Source organism: Anas platyrhynchos, chromosome 36 (genome assembly GCF_047663525.1).
Source record: "Anas platyrhynchos isolate ZD024472 breed Pekin duck chromosome 36, IASCAAS_PekinDuck_T2T, whole genome shotgun sequence".
NCBI lineage: Eukaryota > Metazoa > Chordata > Aves > Anseriformes > Anatidae > Anas > Anas platyrhynchos.
In genome coordinates, this window is record NC_092624.1 from 3,207,120 (window position 1) to 3,224,040 (window position 16,921).

Consider the following 16,921-nt stretch of genomic DNA (forward strand, 5'->3'; position numbering starts at 1 on the left):
AAAGGGGGGATACTGGGGCCACACTGGTGGGCTGTATGGCCATACTGGGCATACTGGGGCCATACTGGGCATACTGGGGCCATACTGGGGCACAGCGGGGACACCAAGGGCTATGCTAAGGGGGCTACTGGGGCTACACTGGGGGCTTGTGGGGGGGTCCCCCGGGCTCGGTAGGGTCATACTGGGGAGCACTGGGCGGGGAGGATGGGGACAGAGGGGCCATACTGGGGGCACTGGTCCATACTGGGAGAGGAGCAGGCACAGAGTACCCGTGTGCGGGGCTGCACTGTGGAGCAGTAAGGCCGACCCTGGGCTCGGCAGGGCCGTGCTGGGGCCCAACTGGGCCGTACTGGGAGCTGTGTGGCTGTACTGGGGGGACGAGGCCCCCCCTCCCAGCGCGCCATGGTCTGAGCCGCTCCCCCCTGCCCAGCCCGGCCAATGGAACCTCCCGGCCCCGCCCCCTAGCAACGGTCGCCATGGCGACGCCCCGCCCCTAGCAACCACCACTGGGGGGGGTAGCCCCGCCCCTGGCAACAGTCCCCATGGCAACGTCCCGCCCCTAGCAACCGTCACCAGAGAGGCCCCGCCCCCAGCGCCGCCCGGCCCCGCCCCTTTCCCCGCGCGGGAAGGAAGGAGGCGGCGCGCGCCAGCAGGGTCCGTTTATTGGGCGGGTCCGGGCGGAGCCGGTGCCACCGCGGCGCTGCCCCCCCGGCTCCCGCAACCCCGTGCTTATAGGGCCCCCCCCCCAACCTCCCACCTCGTCCTGCTGCAGCACTGCGAGGGGTGGCCACTGGGGGCACTGGGTGGCCACTGGGTGGCTGTGGGTGGCCAGTAGAGGCCCCTGAGTGGCCACTCGGGCCACTGGGGTCTTTGGGTGGCCAGCAGGGGCCACTGGGTGGCTGTGGGTGGCCACTGGGGTTTTTTTGTGGCCACCAGGGGCCACTAGGTGGCCAGCAGGGGCCCTAGGGTGGCCACTGGGACCACTGGGAGGCTGTGGGTGGCCAGGAGGGGCCCTTGGGTGGCCCTTGGGTGGCCAGCAGAGGCCCCTGAGTAGCCACTGCGGCCGCTGAGTGGCTCTGGGTGGGCACTGGGGTCCTTAGGTGGCCAGCAGGGGCCACTGGGTGGCCACTGGGACCACTGGGTGGCTGTGGGTGGCCAGCAGGATCCCTTGGGTGCCCACATTAGCCATGGGGTGGCTGCGAGGTGGCCATGAGGTGGGGGCTGCCGTGGCCCTGGGGGGGCCATGGTGGCCCTGGGGGGCTGTAGTGGCCCTGGGGGGTCCGCGTGGCCACCCCGGTGGCAGCAGGGTGGCCATGGTGGCCATGGGGTCCGTGCCGCTCGCCCCCCCCTCAGAAGGTGTGCACCAGCTGCGCCCCCGGCAGCGCCTGCACCCCCTGCACCGCCGGCAGCTGAGGGGCCGGGGGGGCAGGCAGCAGCTGCACCATGGCCTGCGCCCCCCCCTCGCCACCCGCTGCCCCCCTCTCTCCCCGCCGCGGCTCCCCGCTGAGGACCAGGACTTTTGGGGGTCCCGCAGGGGTCCCGGCCGAGGGCTGTGTGCCCGCCCCCCGCAGCACCAAGATGCTCCGCAGCCCCTCGGCCGTCTGCAGCACCCCCAGCCCCACGGCCGGCGCCGCCCCCCCCTGCACCAGCAGCACCTCTGGGGCTGGAGAGCCCCCCGGCAGCGGCACCCCAGGGGGCTGCGGGGCTGGGGGAGCCCCCGCCGGGGGCTGCAGGTGGAGCGGGGGCACCTCCACGGCCTGGAGGTGGAGGTCGGGCACCTCCAGGGCTTGGAGCTGGAGGTCGGGCACCTCTGCGGGCTGCAGGTGGACGCTGGGGGCCTCCGGGGGCTGCGGGAGGGTCTGGAGCTGGACGCTGGGGACTGGGGTGGCTTGAAGGTGGAGGTTGGGCACCTCGGTGGCTTGGAGGTGGATGCCGGGCACCTCGGCGGTCTCCAGTTGGACACTGGTCACGTCCGAAGTCTGCAGCTGGATGTCGGGCACCTCGGTGGCTTGGAGATGGACGTTGGCCACCTCAGATGGCTGTGACAAAGCTTGGAGCTGGACATTGGCCACCTCGGTGGCCTGCAGCTCGATGTCGGTGACCCCCGGGGGTTGTGGCAGGGTTTGGAGCTGGACGTTGGTCACCTCGGCGGCCTGCAGCTCGATGCTGGTGACATCCGGGGGCTGCAGCTGGACGTCGGCCACCTCGGTGGCCTGCAGCTGGATGTTGGCCACCTCCGAGGGCTGCGACAGGGCTTGGAGGTGGGCGTTGGCCACGTTGGCCACCTCGGTGGCCTGGAGCTGGATGTTGGTGACCTTTGAGGGCTGCGGCAATGCCTGGAGCTGCACGTTGGCCACCTCCGAGGGCTGCGACAAGGCTTGGAGGTGGACGTTGGCCACGTTGGCCACCTCGGTGGCCTGCAGCTGGATGTTGGTGACGTCCGAGGGTTGTGACAAGGCTTGGAGGTGCACGTTGGCCACCTCAGCGGCTTGAAGCTGGATGTTGGTGACCTTAGAGGGCTGCGGCAGGGCTTGGAGATGGATGTTGGCCACCTCCGAGGGTTGTGGCAGGGCCTGGAGCTGGACATTGGCCACGTTGGCCACCTCGGTGGCCTGCAGCTGGACGCTGGCCACCTCAGCAGCCTGCACCTGGACGCTGGTGACATCCGAGGGCTGTGGCAGGGCTCCCAGCTGGATGCTCGCCCCCTCTGCTGCTGCCTGTCCCTGGGGGGCACCTGCTTGGCGCGGGGGCTGCTCAGGGAGGCCTTGCAGGAGGAGGACACCGGGACTTGGTCCCTGCGTTGTGCCGGCCACCGCCTGCAGCCGCAGCCCGGGCAGGGCCGTCCCCGTGCCAGGCACCAGCAGGAGGCTCTGCCCGGGGCCCAGAGGCTCCCCCCGGCGTGGGGTGGGCTCGGGGGGCGGCCGTGGGGCAGCAGGGAGCAGGATGAGCTTCTGTGGGGGCGGCGGGGGGCTGGGGATGAGCTGCAGGCCCTGCGCCGTCTGCACCAGCAGGAAGGTCTGGGCGTCGGGGGCCGCCACCTCCAGGCTGAGGGTGGCCTGCAGGACGGGGCCGTCGCGGGGGGCGGCGCGGGGGGGTCCCTTGGGGCCGGCGGCGTGGGTGCGGAGGTGGCGCTGGAGGTAGGAGGCCATGACGAAGGCCTTGGGGCAGAGCGGGCACTGGTGGGGGCGGGCGCTGGAGTGGGTGCGCTGGTGGAGCTGGAGGTTGGAGGAGTGGGTGAAGGTCTTGCCGCAGTGGGCGCAGGCGTAGGGCCGCTCGCCCGTGTGGGTGCGCTGGTGCTGGCGCAGGTTGGAGGTCTGCGCGAAGGCCTTGCCGCACACCAGGCAGGCGTGGGGCCGCTCGCCCGTGTGCAGCTGCCGGTGCCGGCGGAGGCACGAGGTGTTCTTGAAGGCCTTGGGGCAGTCGGGGCAGGCGTAGGGCCGCTCGCCCGTGTGCAGCCGCAGGTGGTACTGGTAGTGCGAGGACCACTTGAAGGTCAGCCCGCACTCGGCGCACTTGAAGGCGCGCAGCCCCGTGTGCACCCGCTGGTGGATGGCGAGCAGCGAGGAGCGCTTGAAGGCCTTGGGGCACTCGGAGCACTTGTAGGGCCGCTCGCCCGTGTGGTCCCGCATGTGGTAGCGCAGCCCCGAGGAGCCCTTGAAGGCTTTGCCGCACTCGGTGCACTGGTAGGGGCGCTCGGCCGGGGCTGGGGCCGCCGCGCTCGGCACCGGTTGGGGCCGCGGGGCCTCCGGCTGTGCCGGTGGTGGGTGCTGCTCGGCTGAGTGGCCCCGCTGGTGGCCCAGCAGCCCGGCCAGCTGCCCGAAGCTCTTGTGGCACAGCGAGCACTTGTAGGGCCGCTCGGCGGCATGGCTGTGCCGGTGCCGCGCAAGCCCCGAGCCGTTCTTGAAGGTCTTGCCGCAGGTGGGGCAGCGGTGGGCTGCTGGCGTCGCCGCCGTCTCCCCCGGCGTGTCCGGCCGGAGGTGGCCACGCTGGTGGCCCAGCAGCAGCTCCTGGGTGGCGAAGGCGAGCTGGCACTCGCCGCACTTCCAGAGCATCCCCACCGCCTCCACCGCCTCCAGCAGCAGCGGCGGGGGCTGCGGCGGGGGCGGCGCGGCGTGGCTCTGCAGGTGCTTCTGCAGGCAGGCGTCCGAGACGAAGGCCTTGGGGCAGGCCAGGCACTTGTGGGGCCTGGCGGCGGCGTGGGTACGCTGGTGCAGGAGGAGGTTGGAGGAGTGGGTGAAGGTCTTGCCGCAGTGGGCGCAGGCGTAGGGCCGCTCGCCCGTGTGGGTGCGCTGGTGCTGGCGCAGGTTGGTGGACTGGGTGAAGGCCTTGCCGCAGGCGGCGCAGACGTAGGGCCGCTCGCCCGTGTGGATGTGGCGGTGCCGGCGGAGGCTGGAGGAGTTCTTGAAGGCCTTGGGGCAGGCGCTGCACTTGTAGGGCCGCTCGCCCGTGTGCTGCCGCAGGTGGTACTGGTAGTGCGAGGACCACTTGAAGGCCATGCCGCAGAGCGCGCACTTGAAGGCGCGCAGCCCCGTGTGCACGCTCTGGTGGATCTGCAGCAGCGAGGAGCGCTTGAAGGCCTTGCCGCACTCGGAGCACTTGTAGGGCCGCTCGCCCGTGTGGCTGCGCTGGTGGTAGAGCAGCGCCGAGGAGCCCTTGAAGGCCTTGGGGCACTCGGAGCACTTGTAGGGCCGCTCGCCCGTGTGGGTGCGCTGGTGGTGGATGAGGCGCGACGACCACTTGAAGACCTTGCCGCACTCCAGGCACTCGTAGGGGTGCTCCCCGCTGCCCGACGCCGCCCGGCCCGCTGCCAGCTCCGGCTGCTGCGCGCCCACCATGGCGGCTGCCCTGCGGAGATAGGGTGGGGATGGGGGTGCTGCACCCGGCTGGAACGGGGATGGTGGGGACAGACCCTGGGGATTGGGATGGGGTTGGGGACTGGGAGTGGGGCTGGCTGCAGGGATGGGGATGGGCATGGGGATGGGAAGGGGGATGGGGATGGGGACAGGGATGGGGATAAGGATAGGGACAGGACGGGGATGGGGATGGGGACAGGGAGGGGGACAGCGAAAGGGACGGGGATGGGAATGGGGATAGGGATGGGAATGGGGACAGGACAGGAATGGGGATGGAGATGAAGAGGGAGACATGGATGGGGATAGGGACAGGATGGGGATGGGGATGGGGATGGGGATGGGGATGGGGATGGGGATGGGGATGGGGATGGGGAAAGGGACGGAGACGGGGATAGGGATGGGAATGGGGACAGGACAGGAATCGGGATGGAGATGAAGAGGGGGACATGGATGGGGATGGGTAGCGGAATGGGGAGGGGGATGGGGAGGGAGATAGGGATGGGAAGGGGGATGGGGACAGGATGGGGATGGGGATGGGGACAGGAATGGGGACAGGACAGGGATGGGGACAGGGACAGGGAGCGGGGCTGGCTGCAGGGATGGGGATGGGGCCAGGGATGGGGACAGTGCTGGGGAGCAGGGCTGGCTGCAGGGACCACGACAGGGATGGGGAGGGAGATGGGGATGGGGACAGGATGGGGACAGGACGGGGATAGGGACAGGACAGGGATGGGAAGGGCGGAGGGGGATGGGGACAGGGCCTGGCCGGGGGGGGGCAGCCCAAGGGACACAGGCAGGGGGCGTGGCCGGACCCGTGGTGGGCGTGGCCTGCCGGCGATGGGCGTGGTTATGCAGATGAAGGACGCGGCCGGGCCAATGGCAGTGGGCGTGACCAGCCCGTGGTGGGCGTGGCCAGACAGCTGCTGGGCGTGGCCTCCCGGGCGGTGGGCGTGGCCCCGCGGGGCGGAGGGGGCGTGGCCACCGCTCCGCCCCCCGCCCGCCCCTCCGCCTGCGGGCAGGAGACCCCAGCGGCCGCGCGCCCTTTAAGGCCCCGCCCCCTCCGGCGCCCGGCGCAGGCGCCGCCGTCACCGCCGCGGCCCGGCCCTGCCCGGCCCCGCCCCGCCCCGCGCCGCCGCTCACCTGGGCGGGGGGGGCCCGCGGCTCCCCGGCCCCGTCCCGCGCGGGCAGGGCCCGCTCCGGCCTCTCGGCGGCCCCGACGCCCGCCCGCCCCCGGCGGCGCGCACGGCAACGGCGGCGCCCCCGCGCACGGCCCCGCCCCCGGCCCCGCCGCGCGGCCCCATTGGCCGCGGGCCCCCGCGCGGGGCCGCCTGGGAAATGTAGTCCGCCTCGCCGCCATCTTGGCACCGGCGGGGGGGAAAGGGGGGGCACGTGACCGCCCGGTGCCTACCGGGGAGGCGGCGTGACGTCACTGCCGGGCCGGGGAGCTCCCCCAGTACTCCCAGTACTCCCAGTGCTCCCGGTTTCCCCCCAGACCTCTCAGTACCTCCCAGTACCCCCAGTGCTCCCCCAGTTCTCCCAGTGCCCTCCCAGTGCTCCTAGTGCCCCCCAGTGCTCCCAGTGTCCTCCCAGACCTCCCCAGTGCCTCCCAGTACCTCCAGTGCTCCCCCAGTTCTCCTCAATGCCCCCAGTGCTCCCAGTGCCCTTCTCTAGTGCCCCCAGTGATCCCAGTACCCCCCCCCCAGTTCTCCCAGTGTCCTCCCAGACCCACCAGTGCCTCCCAGTGCCCTCACAGTGCTCACAGTGCTTCCCCAGTGCTCCTCAGTGCCCCCAGAGCCCCACAGAGCTCACAGTCCCTCCCAATGCCCTCCCAGTCCCCCCCCCCAAAGTGCTCCCCAGTACCCCCAGTTCTTCACCCAGTGCTCCCAGAGCTCCCAGTGCCCCAGCACTCTGTCCCCAGCCCCTCTGCACCCCCCCCACCAGGACCCCCAGGGCACAAGGGAGCCCCCACACGCCACAGCTCATGGTAAAGCAAATTGTAAAGCGGCTATGCCTTTATTCTGGCACCGGGACTTTGAGGCATAATTCCTCAAAGTTAGGCTCACTCCAAACAATGTGTGCCCTAGCTATATATGGTGTAACTTTACATGTGCATTAATTTTCATAATGCACTTATGCATATTCATAATGCCCGTCTTATATTATAATTAGTTCCGAGAGCTGATCTACATGAGGTCCTGCTATCTGCGCCTGCGTACTGCTCTGGCAATCATCTCTGGTGGTCTCTTGCGATGAAGTCAGGCTCTTCCTTCCCCATATCTGAAATTTTCACCTTTTCCCCCTGCGCTTGCGCTTTGAAGTCCTTGGCCTTGGTCCAAACTACAGGAGTGGTTTCAGCTGGTTCTTGAAGCAGGCTCTGCATCTTTATCAGGAGCTGTCCTTTGTGAGGGGCCCCAAAACTTCTTGCTTAGGTTAATTTGCACAGTAGTTAGCAGCAAAATCTACTAGTTCACTACAACAATCTAGGTATTTATTAATCAGCATCCCATCTACTAAGAGTCTCTTAACTCCCCCTCTCAGTGTGTGCAAGTGTGTGTGTGCACGCTCGTGTGAACGTTTGCATGTGTGTGCATGCATGTTGGAGTAAGAAACAGGTGCTAAAGGGTTAACTGTGGAACTAGAGCAGGTCTGGACAAGTCACCCAGTGATGATTTTGCAAGTTTTGGCCAAAATCAGCCACAAGGACAGGAGTGAAGCATGGAATATCTACAGGACGGCCCCAGAAGATGAAGGACGTCCACAGCCCAGACCAGTGTGCAAAATGATCAAACATGAGGTAGCAGAAAGGTCATGATGACTTTATCCCACGCTTCACAGATAAGAATACATGGCTTTCAGTTGCCAGCCTGTTATTTTTCAAGTTTCTTTCGACTTTTTTTACTCAGTGAGGTGGCAATGTTTCTTTGCTTATCTGATCTGACACCATGATTTTCGCCTAATTGCACTCAGGAGTCCGGTTGTCTGTGTTTAACAAGGTTTTCTGGTAAGCTTTCTCATCACAGCAAGCACATCTCACCACATTCCTTCCTCCTAAACAATGTAAAATCTCTGAAAAAAAAAAAAAAAAAAGCTCTTTCTTACAATCCCCTAATTTTTCTCTCTACTATCATGTTGTTTTTGCATTTTATTCAATTACAAACTCAGTGTCATCAGTTAGATCCTGAATTACTAGGAGAATCTTTTCTGTTTGCCTGTTAATAGTTACTATCTTCACAGAGTTTAGGATTTACCGTTTTTCAAATTAATCATAAAAGAGATTAAACAAGTCATTACCAACCCAAGGAAGGTGGGTTTCTAGCACTATTTTCGTTAATTGCTTCTTTAATATCTAGTTCATTCGCTCCACCTTCCCAGAAGAGGAGGGTTACCAGGGAGCACTTGATGTAAAACAGTTAATATTTGCTTCATTAGCACTTTATTCAGCATTTCTCAGCCATCAGGAAGTATTCATTTTCCTTCAGACTTCAGGGCTCATGATTCCTTAAAAAACAAAACAAAACAAAACAAAATAAAAACAAACAACAAAAAACTTTCTCTTAAAACTTTGTAGTTCTTCCTTAGTTTTGGGTAGGGGTAGCCCAACCCTGAATCCTCTCTGGATTTATTCTTCGTTTTCTCTCAGACATTAGATGCCCAAAATACTTGACTTTTCTTTCTACATATTATAATTTGTCTTCCAATACTTTCAAGCCCTGTTTTCCCAGAAATTCAAATAGCTTCTTAGTGGCTTCCTTCACAGCTGTTTTCTCCTGTGCTGACAATAAAATAAACATCCACATATTGTGACAGTAACACCTCCTTGGGAGGTTGGAATTGCTCAAAAATTTCTTCTAGAACTTGCCCAAATAAATTTGGTGGCCCTGTAAGCCCCTGAGGTAAAATTGTCCATCTGTATTGCTGTTTCTGCCCTATTTCAGGGTCTTTCCTCTCAAAGGCAAATATATCTTTGCTCTCAGGATCTGAGAACACTCCATTAATAACACCATTATTCCAGCCTAACAATTTACTATTTGAATGCCCAATTTCATCATCAAATCCTTTCCCAACTAATTAGTCCTTGCCTCGGGTGCATACAATAATTGCCCAGTGATCATTTTATCCCCTAGTCTCAGCTTGGTGGCCCTCAAAAGTAGCAGTCATCCCAGCCCCTTTTATCCCCATCACATTGAGGGTTTAATTAGTTAATTTAAGCTGATATTTTACAGGCCAGCAATGGCCTACTTGCCCCAGTGTACTGGATTTATGTGGCAAGGTTCTTGTGGCAGTGGTAGCCGCTGTTGAAGTAAGAAATAGATGCTAAAGGGTTAACTGCAGAACTATTGCAGGTCTGGAGAAGTCACCCCATGCTGATTTTGCAAGTTTTAGCTAGCAGGGATGTATATTGCAGAACAGCCACGTGGACAGGACTGAGACGGATGGTCCTGGAAGATAAGAGATATCTATAGCCCAGGCCATTGTAAACACTAATTAGCAAGAAAAGCAATAAAACGGGAAGATAACACATTCCCTGTGAAGCAGGAACCGGTTTAGCCGAGTTTTGCACATGAGGTAAAAAGCCCCTAGTGAGGAAGATGTACAGCCTTCATCCCAAAGACCCTGGCCCCCGACCACCAGAAGAGTCTACAAGTGGGCAGCCAGGAGGAATGCCAGGAGGCAGAGACGATGGAAATGATTTCTCATTGGAATAAAGAACTCATTGTAATAAAGACCGCCCCTTTGGGGAGAGGTTATGAATATTTATAGGCATTTCCTTTACCGTGTAACCCCTTCTGTATAAATACAAGAGGAACTACCACGGTGGGGGTGCACGATTGTGGTGGGCTGACCCCCCTGTGCTGCCCAGCGCTGAACAAACATACCTACTTTACAACTTTACTGTCTGCGGAGTTAATTCCAAAATCCATCAATTTTGGTGAGCCAGGCAGGACACAACTCTGCTCGGCTGCGGGACTGACTGTGGAGTGAACGCCCCTAGGTGCACCCCGAGCATTTTCCTCCGAGGAGCCTCTGCTCCCAGCTGCTCACCTCAGGGGTAGACAACAACATCCTGAACCCAAGGATAAATGGGATGTTTTACAACGGGACCAGTAAATCATAGAGAATACCTACGTTTGGCCAGGGCTGCCGATAAACCACAAAGAGACGTCTGGAGTACGGCATAGTCCCTGTACGGGACAAAGGTAGCCTGCGGGTCCTTGGGGATTTCCTGAGTGATAAAGTGGTCAAGGGGATTTGCTGACTGATTTTGGCTGCCAGCGATCTTGGGACCAGATTGAGCAAATCCAAAGTTACTGCTGCATCCCAGTATCGAGAGCCAGGATGGACCTGCTAAAGGTTGTATAAGTAAGAGAAGGGTAAACGGGCTTCTCACAACTGTGACACAAACACCTGGGTAATATTTGCAGCTGCTGGAGGGGTAATAACTGTAGTAATGATTGTCTGTCTTATTTGTGAATGCCCAGGTATCTCGTTTTGAAAGTATTTGTAAAAGTGCATGTGTTTGAGACAAAGTATTGTTGTGAAGTGAGTGGCTCTGTGAGGAACACGGCCAGAGCCGATACAAACGAGTTCGGTTGTTGTTCTAAGTGATATATTCTTGTGATATGAACGAGAAGTGCAAGGGGCCTCTTGGTGTGACTGCTGTGTGAGTGCGGGGTTCTGCTCTGTGGTTCTGTATTCTCTGCGAGAGGAACGGCCAGAGACAAGCAAAGAGTGCGACAGAGCGAAAGGAAGTGCTGTTTTATCCAAGTATTGATTAGTGGTGCCCAATACATGGGCCTGGTGGTGTATCTTGTAATCCTATTTTGTTCTGAAACGTTTTGAGTGTGACAAAGAGGAAGGCGGGAGCATTATCTAAGTAACAGTTTAGAAGTTTTGGTATATTCACTGTGATGTTTGGTCAATTTCCCAAGTATCGGGGGTGAAAGGGGGGCTGACTGATTATCAAAGTGATAAGAGAGGTGGTTTGAGCTTGAGTCCTGGAGGAATTTGGCTAGGAGAGGGGTAGAGCAAATTTATTTAGGAGAAGCGTATTTAACACCCAGCAGACAGAAAGTGGACTTAGATTGGGAACAGCCTATCCCCAATACCTTTTTAAACCCTGATATTGTCGGATAAGTAGGAGTGATTCCTTGTTTTGTGTGGGGTTACTAACAAGGTGCATGAGAAAAATTGACATTTGGCTTGGGTCCTGTTGAAATGTAAATTTTGTGAAAAAGGTGCTATTGTTTGTCTAGAAGACTGAAAGCTGAGTGCTCCAGGTGTTTTCCCGAAGTCCTGCAGATTTATGATTGGAACAGGGCTCATTAAGAATCTGAAACAGTAAAGTTTGTATGTGGAAAGAAGAGTTTAATTCCAGAGATTTGGGGCACTTGGGAAGAAGATTAGGAAAGGATAGTAAAAAACCTGCAATAAAAAGGTTTGTGTGGAAATTGAAAGAAGGGACAGTAACTAATAAGAAATAGGTAATAAATAAATAACTACTATATATATTTTTTTAAAGGGAGGGGAATAGGAAATCAAGGACATGGGTAATATCCAGAACAAAGACGTTTTAAAGAAAAGCCCCCTTGGGTGCATATTGGCACATTGGAAGGATATTGTTGGAAGTGGGAGCACAGAAAGTAAGAGAACTCTCATTAAGTATCGCAATCAGTGGTGGCCACTGTATAAGCTTAAGGATGGAGCTAAATGGTCGCTTTATGGATCAATTGACTATAACACTATCTTGCAATTAATGTTGTTTTTGAGGAGAGAAGGAAAATGGGATGAAGTGGTGTATGCAGATATGTTTTTCACCCTCCAAAACCACCCGGAGTGGCAAAGGGACTGTGGAATATTGCCACTACAGATCCCTATGGAGCACATCCTCAAGCGAGAAAATAATAAAGAATTTAAAGCTAATCTGAAGCAATGCTGTTCAGCACGTAGCATTGGACAAGAGCCTCTCCGGGAGGCAGCAGGGTCGGGTGGAGGGACGATAGTAACTAAGATACCCTTTTCCACCACCGATTTAGGAGCATGGGAAAGGGTTGCCAAGGATTACAGAAATGATCCGGTACGTGTAGCCAAACACTTCCAGTTTATTGTAAAACATTACAATCTCGATTGGAATGACGTGCAGTTATTATTAGAATGTATGACAGAAAAGGAGAAACAACTAATTTTAAAAACTGCAGGGGATTTGGCTGAGAATCATTATAAAACTACCGGAGGGAATGTTAAGGAATACTTTCCCCTTCAGGATCCAAAATGGAATGCAAATAGATCCGCAGACATGGAGAGGTTGCAGGCATATCAGGGGTGGATTTCAAAAGGAATGGAGAGGGCCATTCCCAAAACCATAAACTGGTCAGCACTATATGCAACCAGACAAGGTCCCTCTGAGTCCCCATCCGAATTCTTAGATCGATTAAGGGATGTGATGCGCCACAACACACCGCTGGATCCTTGGTCAGAGGTAGGAATACAGCAGTTAGTCTTCTTGTTTTTGGAACAGTCTACAGGTGATATTAAGCGCAAGCTCCAAAAGCTGCATCCCCCAGAAAGTAGAAACCTGGAAGTATTGCTGGATGAAGCATGGAGAGTGTTCAGGAACAGAGAGGAGGATTATAAACGAGGACAAATAAAGGTGGTGGTGTTTGTTAGGGAGGATGAACAAAGGAAGTCTAGAAGCGGACCGCCTCGATTAGGCAGGGACCAGTGTGCGATATGCAAAAGGTTTGGCCACTGGAAAAATGAATGCCCAGAAAAATGGAAAGGCAAGATGGGACGAAACAATCAGAAAAGAAGAATAGTGGCCCACATGAAGGAAGACTGACGGGGACCTGGGGAATCCACCCTAGCGGATCCACTGGTTATAATGAAGCTAGGGAAGGAGCAAAAGAAGGTAGAATTTTTGGTTGACACGGGGACAATGTATTCAGTCTTAAACAAAGCCTTGATGCCCCTGGGAAATGGTTATGTCATGGTAGAAGGGGCAACCGGTCAAAGTGAGAAGGCATATTTTTGTGAACCTCTGAAACATAAATTGGGGCAAGAAACTAGGCCTGGCCTCAGTCCTTCCCTTCGGCTCTCTTGCGCATATGAACTAAGCCAAGAGCGAAGGAAGGACTAAGCCCATGTGAAATCTTGTATGGACAACTCTGTGGAATACAGAAAGGAATTTCCACACAGGCTGGGGATGAAATCATGACCTCCTACGTGGTGGCATTTCCTCATTAGGTGTGTATCAGTTAAAAAGAGCCATAGTGAATATTTTGGCTGAGATCAAAATAATAGTAAACTCTACCACGGTAGCTCTCTTTCACCTGGAAAATTACTTGAAAGTAATTTTCAAGTTCCTACACATTCCTTGAAAGGAGTAGTAATGCAGAACAGGATGGCCCTCGATATCATAACAGCCAGTGTAGGAGAGTCTGTACTTTAATCAATACCAGTTGTTGCACCTACATTGACAGATCTAGGGAAATAGAGACCAACATTCAGAAAATTTGGGAACATGCCAAAGTTCTCCATCAAGTATCTCAGGATAGGGCTACTTGTCCTGGTTTCAGCTAGGCTAGAGTTAATTTTCCTCCTAGTAGCTGGTAGGGTGCTGTGTTTTGGATTTAGGATGAGAATAATGTTGATTAATATCCTGATGTTGATTAACACCCTGATGTTTTAATTGTTGCAGAGCAGTGCTTACACCAAGCCAAGGACTTTCCAGCTTCCTGCTCTGTCCTGCCAGTGGGCAGGCTGGGGGTGCAGTAAGAGCTGGGAGGGGACAGACTGAGGACAGGTGACCCAAACTAGCCAAAGGGGTATTCCATACCATCTGACGTCATGCTAAACAATATATAGGGGTGGCTAGCTGGGGGGAGGGGGCCGGACTGCTCGGGGTTAGGCTGGGCATCGGTCAGCGGGTGGTGAGCAATTGCATTGTGCATCACTTGTTTTCTCTACATTATTAGTAGTACTATTATCGTTATTATTATTATTTTATTTTCTGTCCTAATAAACTGTCTTTATCTCAACTCACAGGCTTCACTTTCCCGTTTCTCTCCCCCACCCCAGAGAGGGAGGGGGGAGGGTGAGCGAACGGCTGTGTGGTATTTAGCTGCCGCGGCCGGGTTAAACCACAACAGTCCTTTTTGGCGCCCAACGTGGGGCACAAAGGGTTGAGATAACAACAGATCTGACTAGAGTGTGTTAAAACAAGATTCTGATAAGCATTACATCAGTTTAATAGTAGCTAATCTCAATGCCAATTTTTGTGATCTAGTCTGCTGTGCCTGCTTTCTGAATCAAATTATATAGCACATTACTTAGTGTATGTGTTCTCTGTTGTGTTGCTTATCACTTCTGGGGTTTGGTATTATTTTGCTTATCACTTCTGGGGTTTGGTATTATTTTGCTGTACTGTGTATCACTGTTTTATGATATGATAAAATTACCAGCCATTAAACTTATCTGGTATTTGTACTCAGCATTGTCATCAACTCCATAATTTGGGAACGCTACCTCAGAAACCCTTAATAATTACACCTTACATGCTTTTTCTTCAGGCATCCATTCTATGGAGGGGGAAGATGTTTTTTCCCACTTGTTCACTCTTCCTTTGTTCTCCTCCAGGCGAGTTATGGTAGCTTTCCAAAATTTCAAATATCCTTGGGATGTACACACCAGCATGTTCTCATTGTTATGTCTCCTGAGTGCGCTTTTGTCTAAGGTTAAACAAATACTTAAGAGTGTCATCCAGAGATCTGTCCTGAGGCAGGATAGTTATGAGTGGCAGGGAGAGTGGGAGGATAAGGGCAGGCATCTAGAGCAGTGGGCACCTCCAATGCTTTGGAAATTTACACCTGAACAACTGAGAAATCCTAAAAAAATGGAACAGTGCTTGAAAAAAGGGTGTCATCACCCTGGCAGTACCAGACATACACAAATCACTGCAACGTGCTGGGGCTTGGCCTATGCTTACCAAGCTGCACTCAATGCCAATATAACCCCAGTGACAGATCCGGCAGCCACTTCAACCTCTGAGACAGGCCCAGCAGCCACTCCAAGCCCTAAAACAGTCCCCGAGGCTGAGCCAGCGAAACAAACTGTACCAGTGTCAGTTGCACCCATAACCAAGATGAAAAAATGGTTTAGAGTCGGATTGTTTAGAATGCAGAGAAACTCCTGCTAAGACTAAGCTTGGAGAAGATGAGGCCAGGCCATCAGAGGAACAGGAGGATGAAGATGTTGCAAAAACAACAGGAAATACCCGAAACCTATACCAGTGTGAGCTACGGGACATGCAAAAAGATTCTGGTCATTGCATGGGTGAGCAGCTTGTCACCTGGCTGCTCCGGTGCTGGGACACTGGAGCCAATTGTGTGGAATTACAGGGCAAGGAAGCCAGGTGGCTGGGATGCCTTGCTAGAGATGCAGGCATTGACAAAGCAATTGGAGATGGAGCACGATCTCACAGCCTCTGGAGGCGTCTCCTCTCAGCTGTGAGGGAAAGGAAGAGTTCTACCAACTTAAAGAGAATCTATCTTCCTCCCCACCTGTACAAAGCAGTGTCTCAGCTATCAGGGGTAAGCGTCCATCTGTGCAAGGAAGACGGTATGGTGGGTAAACACCACACGACATGCTGTGGTTTTACCTACATGACCATAGACAGGACATGAGAAAATGGGATGGAAAATCTACCTCGACCCTACAGGCACAGGTACATGAGTTGCAAAGAAAAACAATCGGGAAAAAAGGGGTTGTCTGAGAAACTTGCTGCTCCAACTTCCAGCAGGCAGTCCTCCAGACACAGAAATGAAGATTCTGACCAGGATTAGATGGGCCCTGCCTCCAGCCAGGGGGAGGAAAGGGACAATCAAGTTTATTGGACTGTGTGGATTCGATGGCCTGGCATGTCAGACGCACAGAAGTATAAGGCTTTAGTAGACACCGGTGCACAATGTACTATAATGCCATCGAGCTATAAAGGGCCAGAGCCCATCTATATTTGTGGAGTGATGGGGGAATCCCAGCAGTTAACTATATTGGAGGCTGAAGTGAGTCTGACTGGGAATGAGTGGCAAAAGCACCGCATTGTGACTGGCCCGGATGCTCCATGTATCTTTGGCATAGACTACCTTAGAAGAGGATATTGCAAGGACCCAAAAGGGTTCCGGTGGGCTTTTGGTATAGCTGCCTTAGAGACAGAGGGCATTAAACAATTATCTACCTTGCCTGGTCTCTCAGAGGACCCCTCTGTTGTGGGGTTGCTGAGGGTCGAAGAACAGCAAGTGCCAATCGCTACCACAACTGTGCACCGGCGGCAATATCGCACTAACCGAGACTCCCTGATTCCCATCCATAAGCTAATTCGTCAATTGGAGAGCCAAGGAGTGATCAGCAAGACCCATTCACCTTTCAATAGTCCCATATGGCCAGTGTGAAAGTCTAATGGCGAGTGGAGACTAACAGTGGACTATCGTGGCCTGAACGAAGTCACGCCACCACTGAGTGCTGCAGTGCCGGACATGCTGGAACTTCAGTACGAACTTGAATCAAAGGCAGCCAAGTGGTACGCCACAATTGATATCGCTAATGCATTTTTCTCCATCCCTCTAGCAGCAGAGTGCAGGCCACAATTTACTTTCATTTGCAGGTGTGTCCAATACACCTGGAATTGGAGCATCTGAGGCCCACTACACTCCAACTGAAAAGGAGATATTGGCAGCATATGAAGGAGTTCGATCTGCTTTGGCGGTGGTCGGTACTGAAGCGCAGCTCCTCCTGACACCCTGACTGCTGGTACTAGGCTGGATGTTCAAAGGAAGGGTTCCCTCTACACATCATGCAACTGATGCTACATGGAGCAAGTGGGTTGCACTGATTACTCAGCGGGCTTGAATAGGAAACCCCAGTCGCCCAGGAATATTGGAAGTGATCATGGACTGGCCAGAAGGCAAATACTTTGGGATATCATCAGAGGAGGAGGTGGGTCGTGCTGAAGAAGCCCCACTGTACAACCAGTTACCAGAGAATGAAAAGAAATATGCTCTGTTCACTGATGGGTC

At 55.5% G+C, this 16,921-nt stretch overlaps 1 protein-coding gene across 1 annotated transcript; it reads right to left on the reverse strand.

Moving 5' to 3' along the window:
* Window positions 1–644: 644 nt before the first annotated feature.
* On the reverse strand, window positions 645–6,169 carry ZNF628 (zinc finger protein 628). The gene is made up of 2 exons (XM_038179178.2): window positions 5,994–6,169; window positions 645–4,845 (listed from the first exon to the last, which is right to left on the reverse strand). The coding sequence occupies exons 1-2, from the start codon at window positions 6,152–6,154 to the stop codon at window positions 1,350–1,352; spliced, it is 3,657 nt and encodes a 1,218-aa protein (XP_038035106.2). The 5' UTR covers window positions 6,155–6,169; the 3' UTR covers window positions 645–1,349.
* Window positions 6,170–16,921: the final 10,752 nt, after the last annotated feature.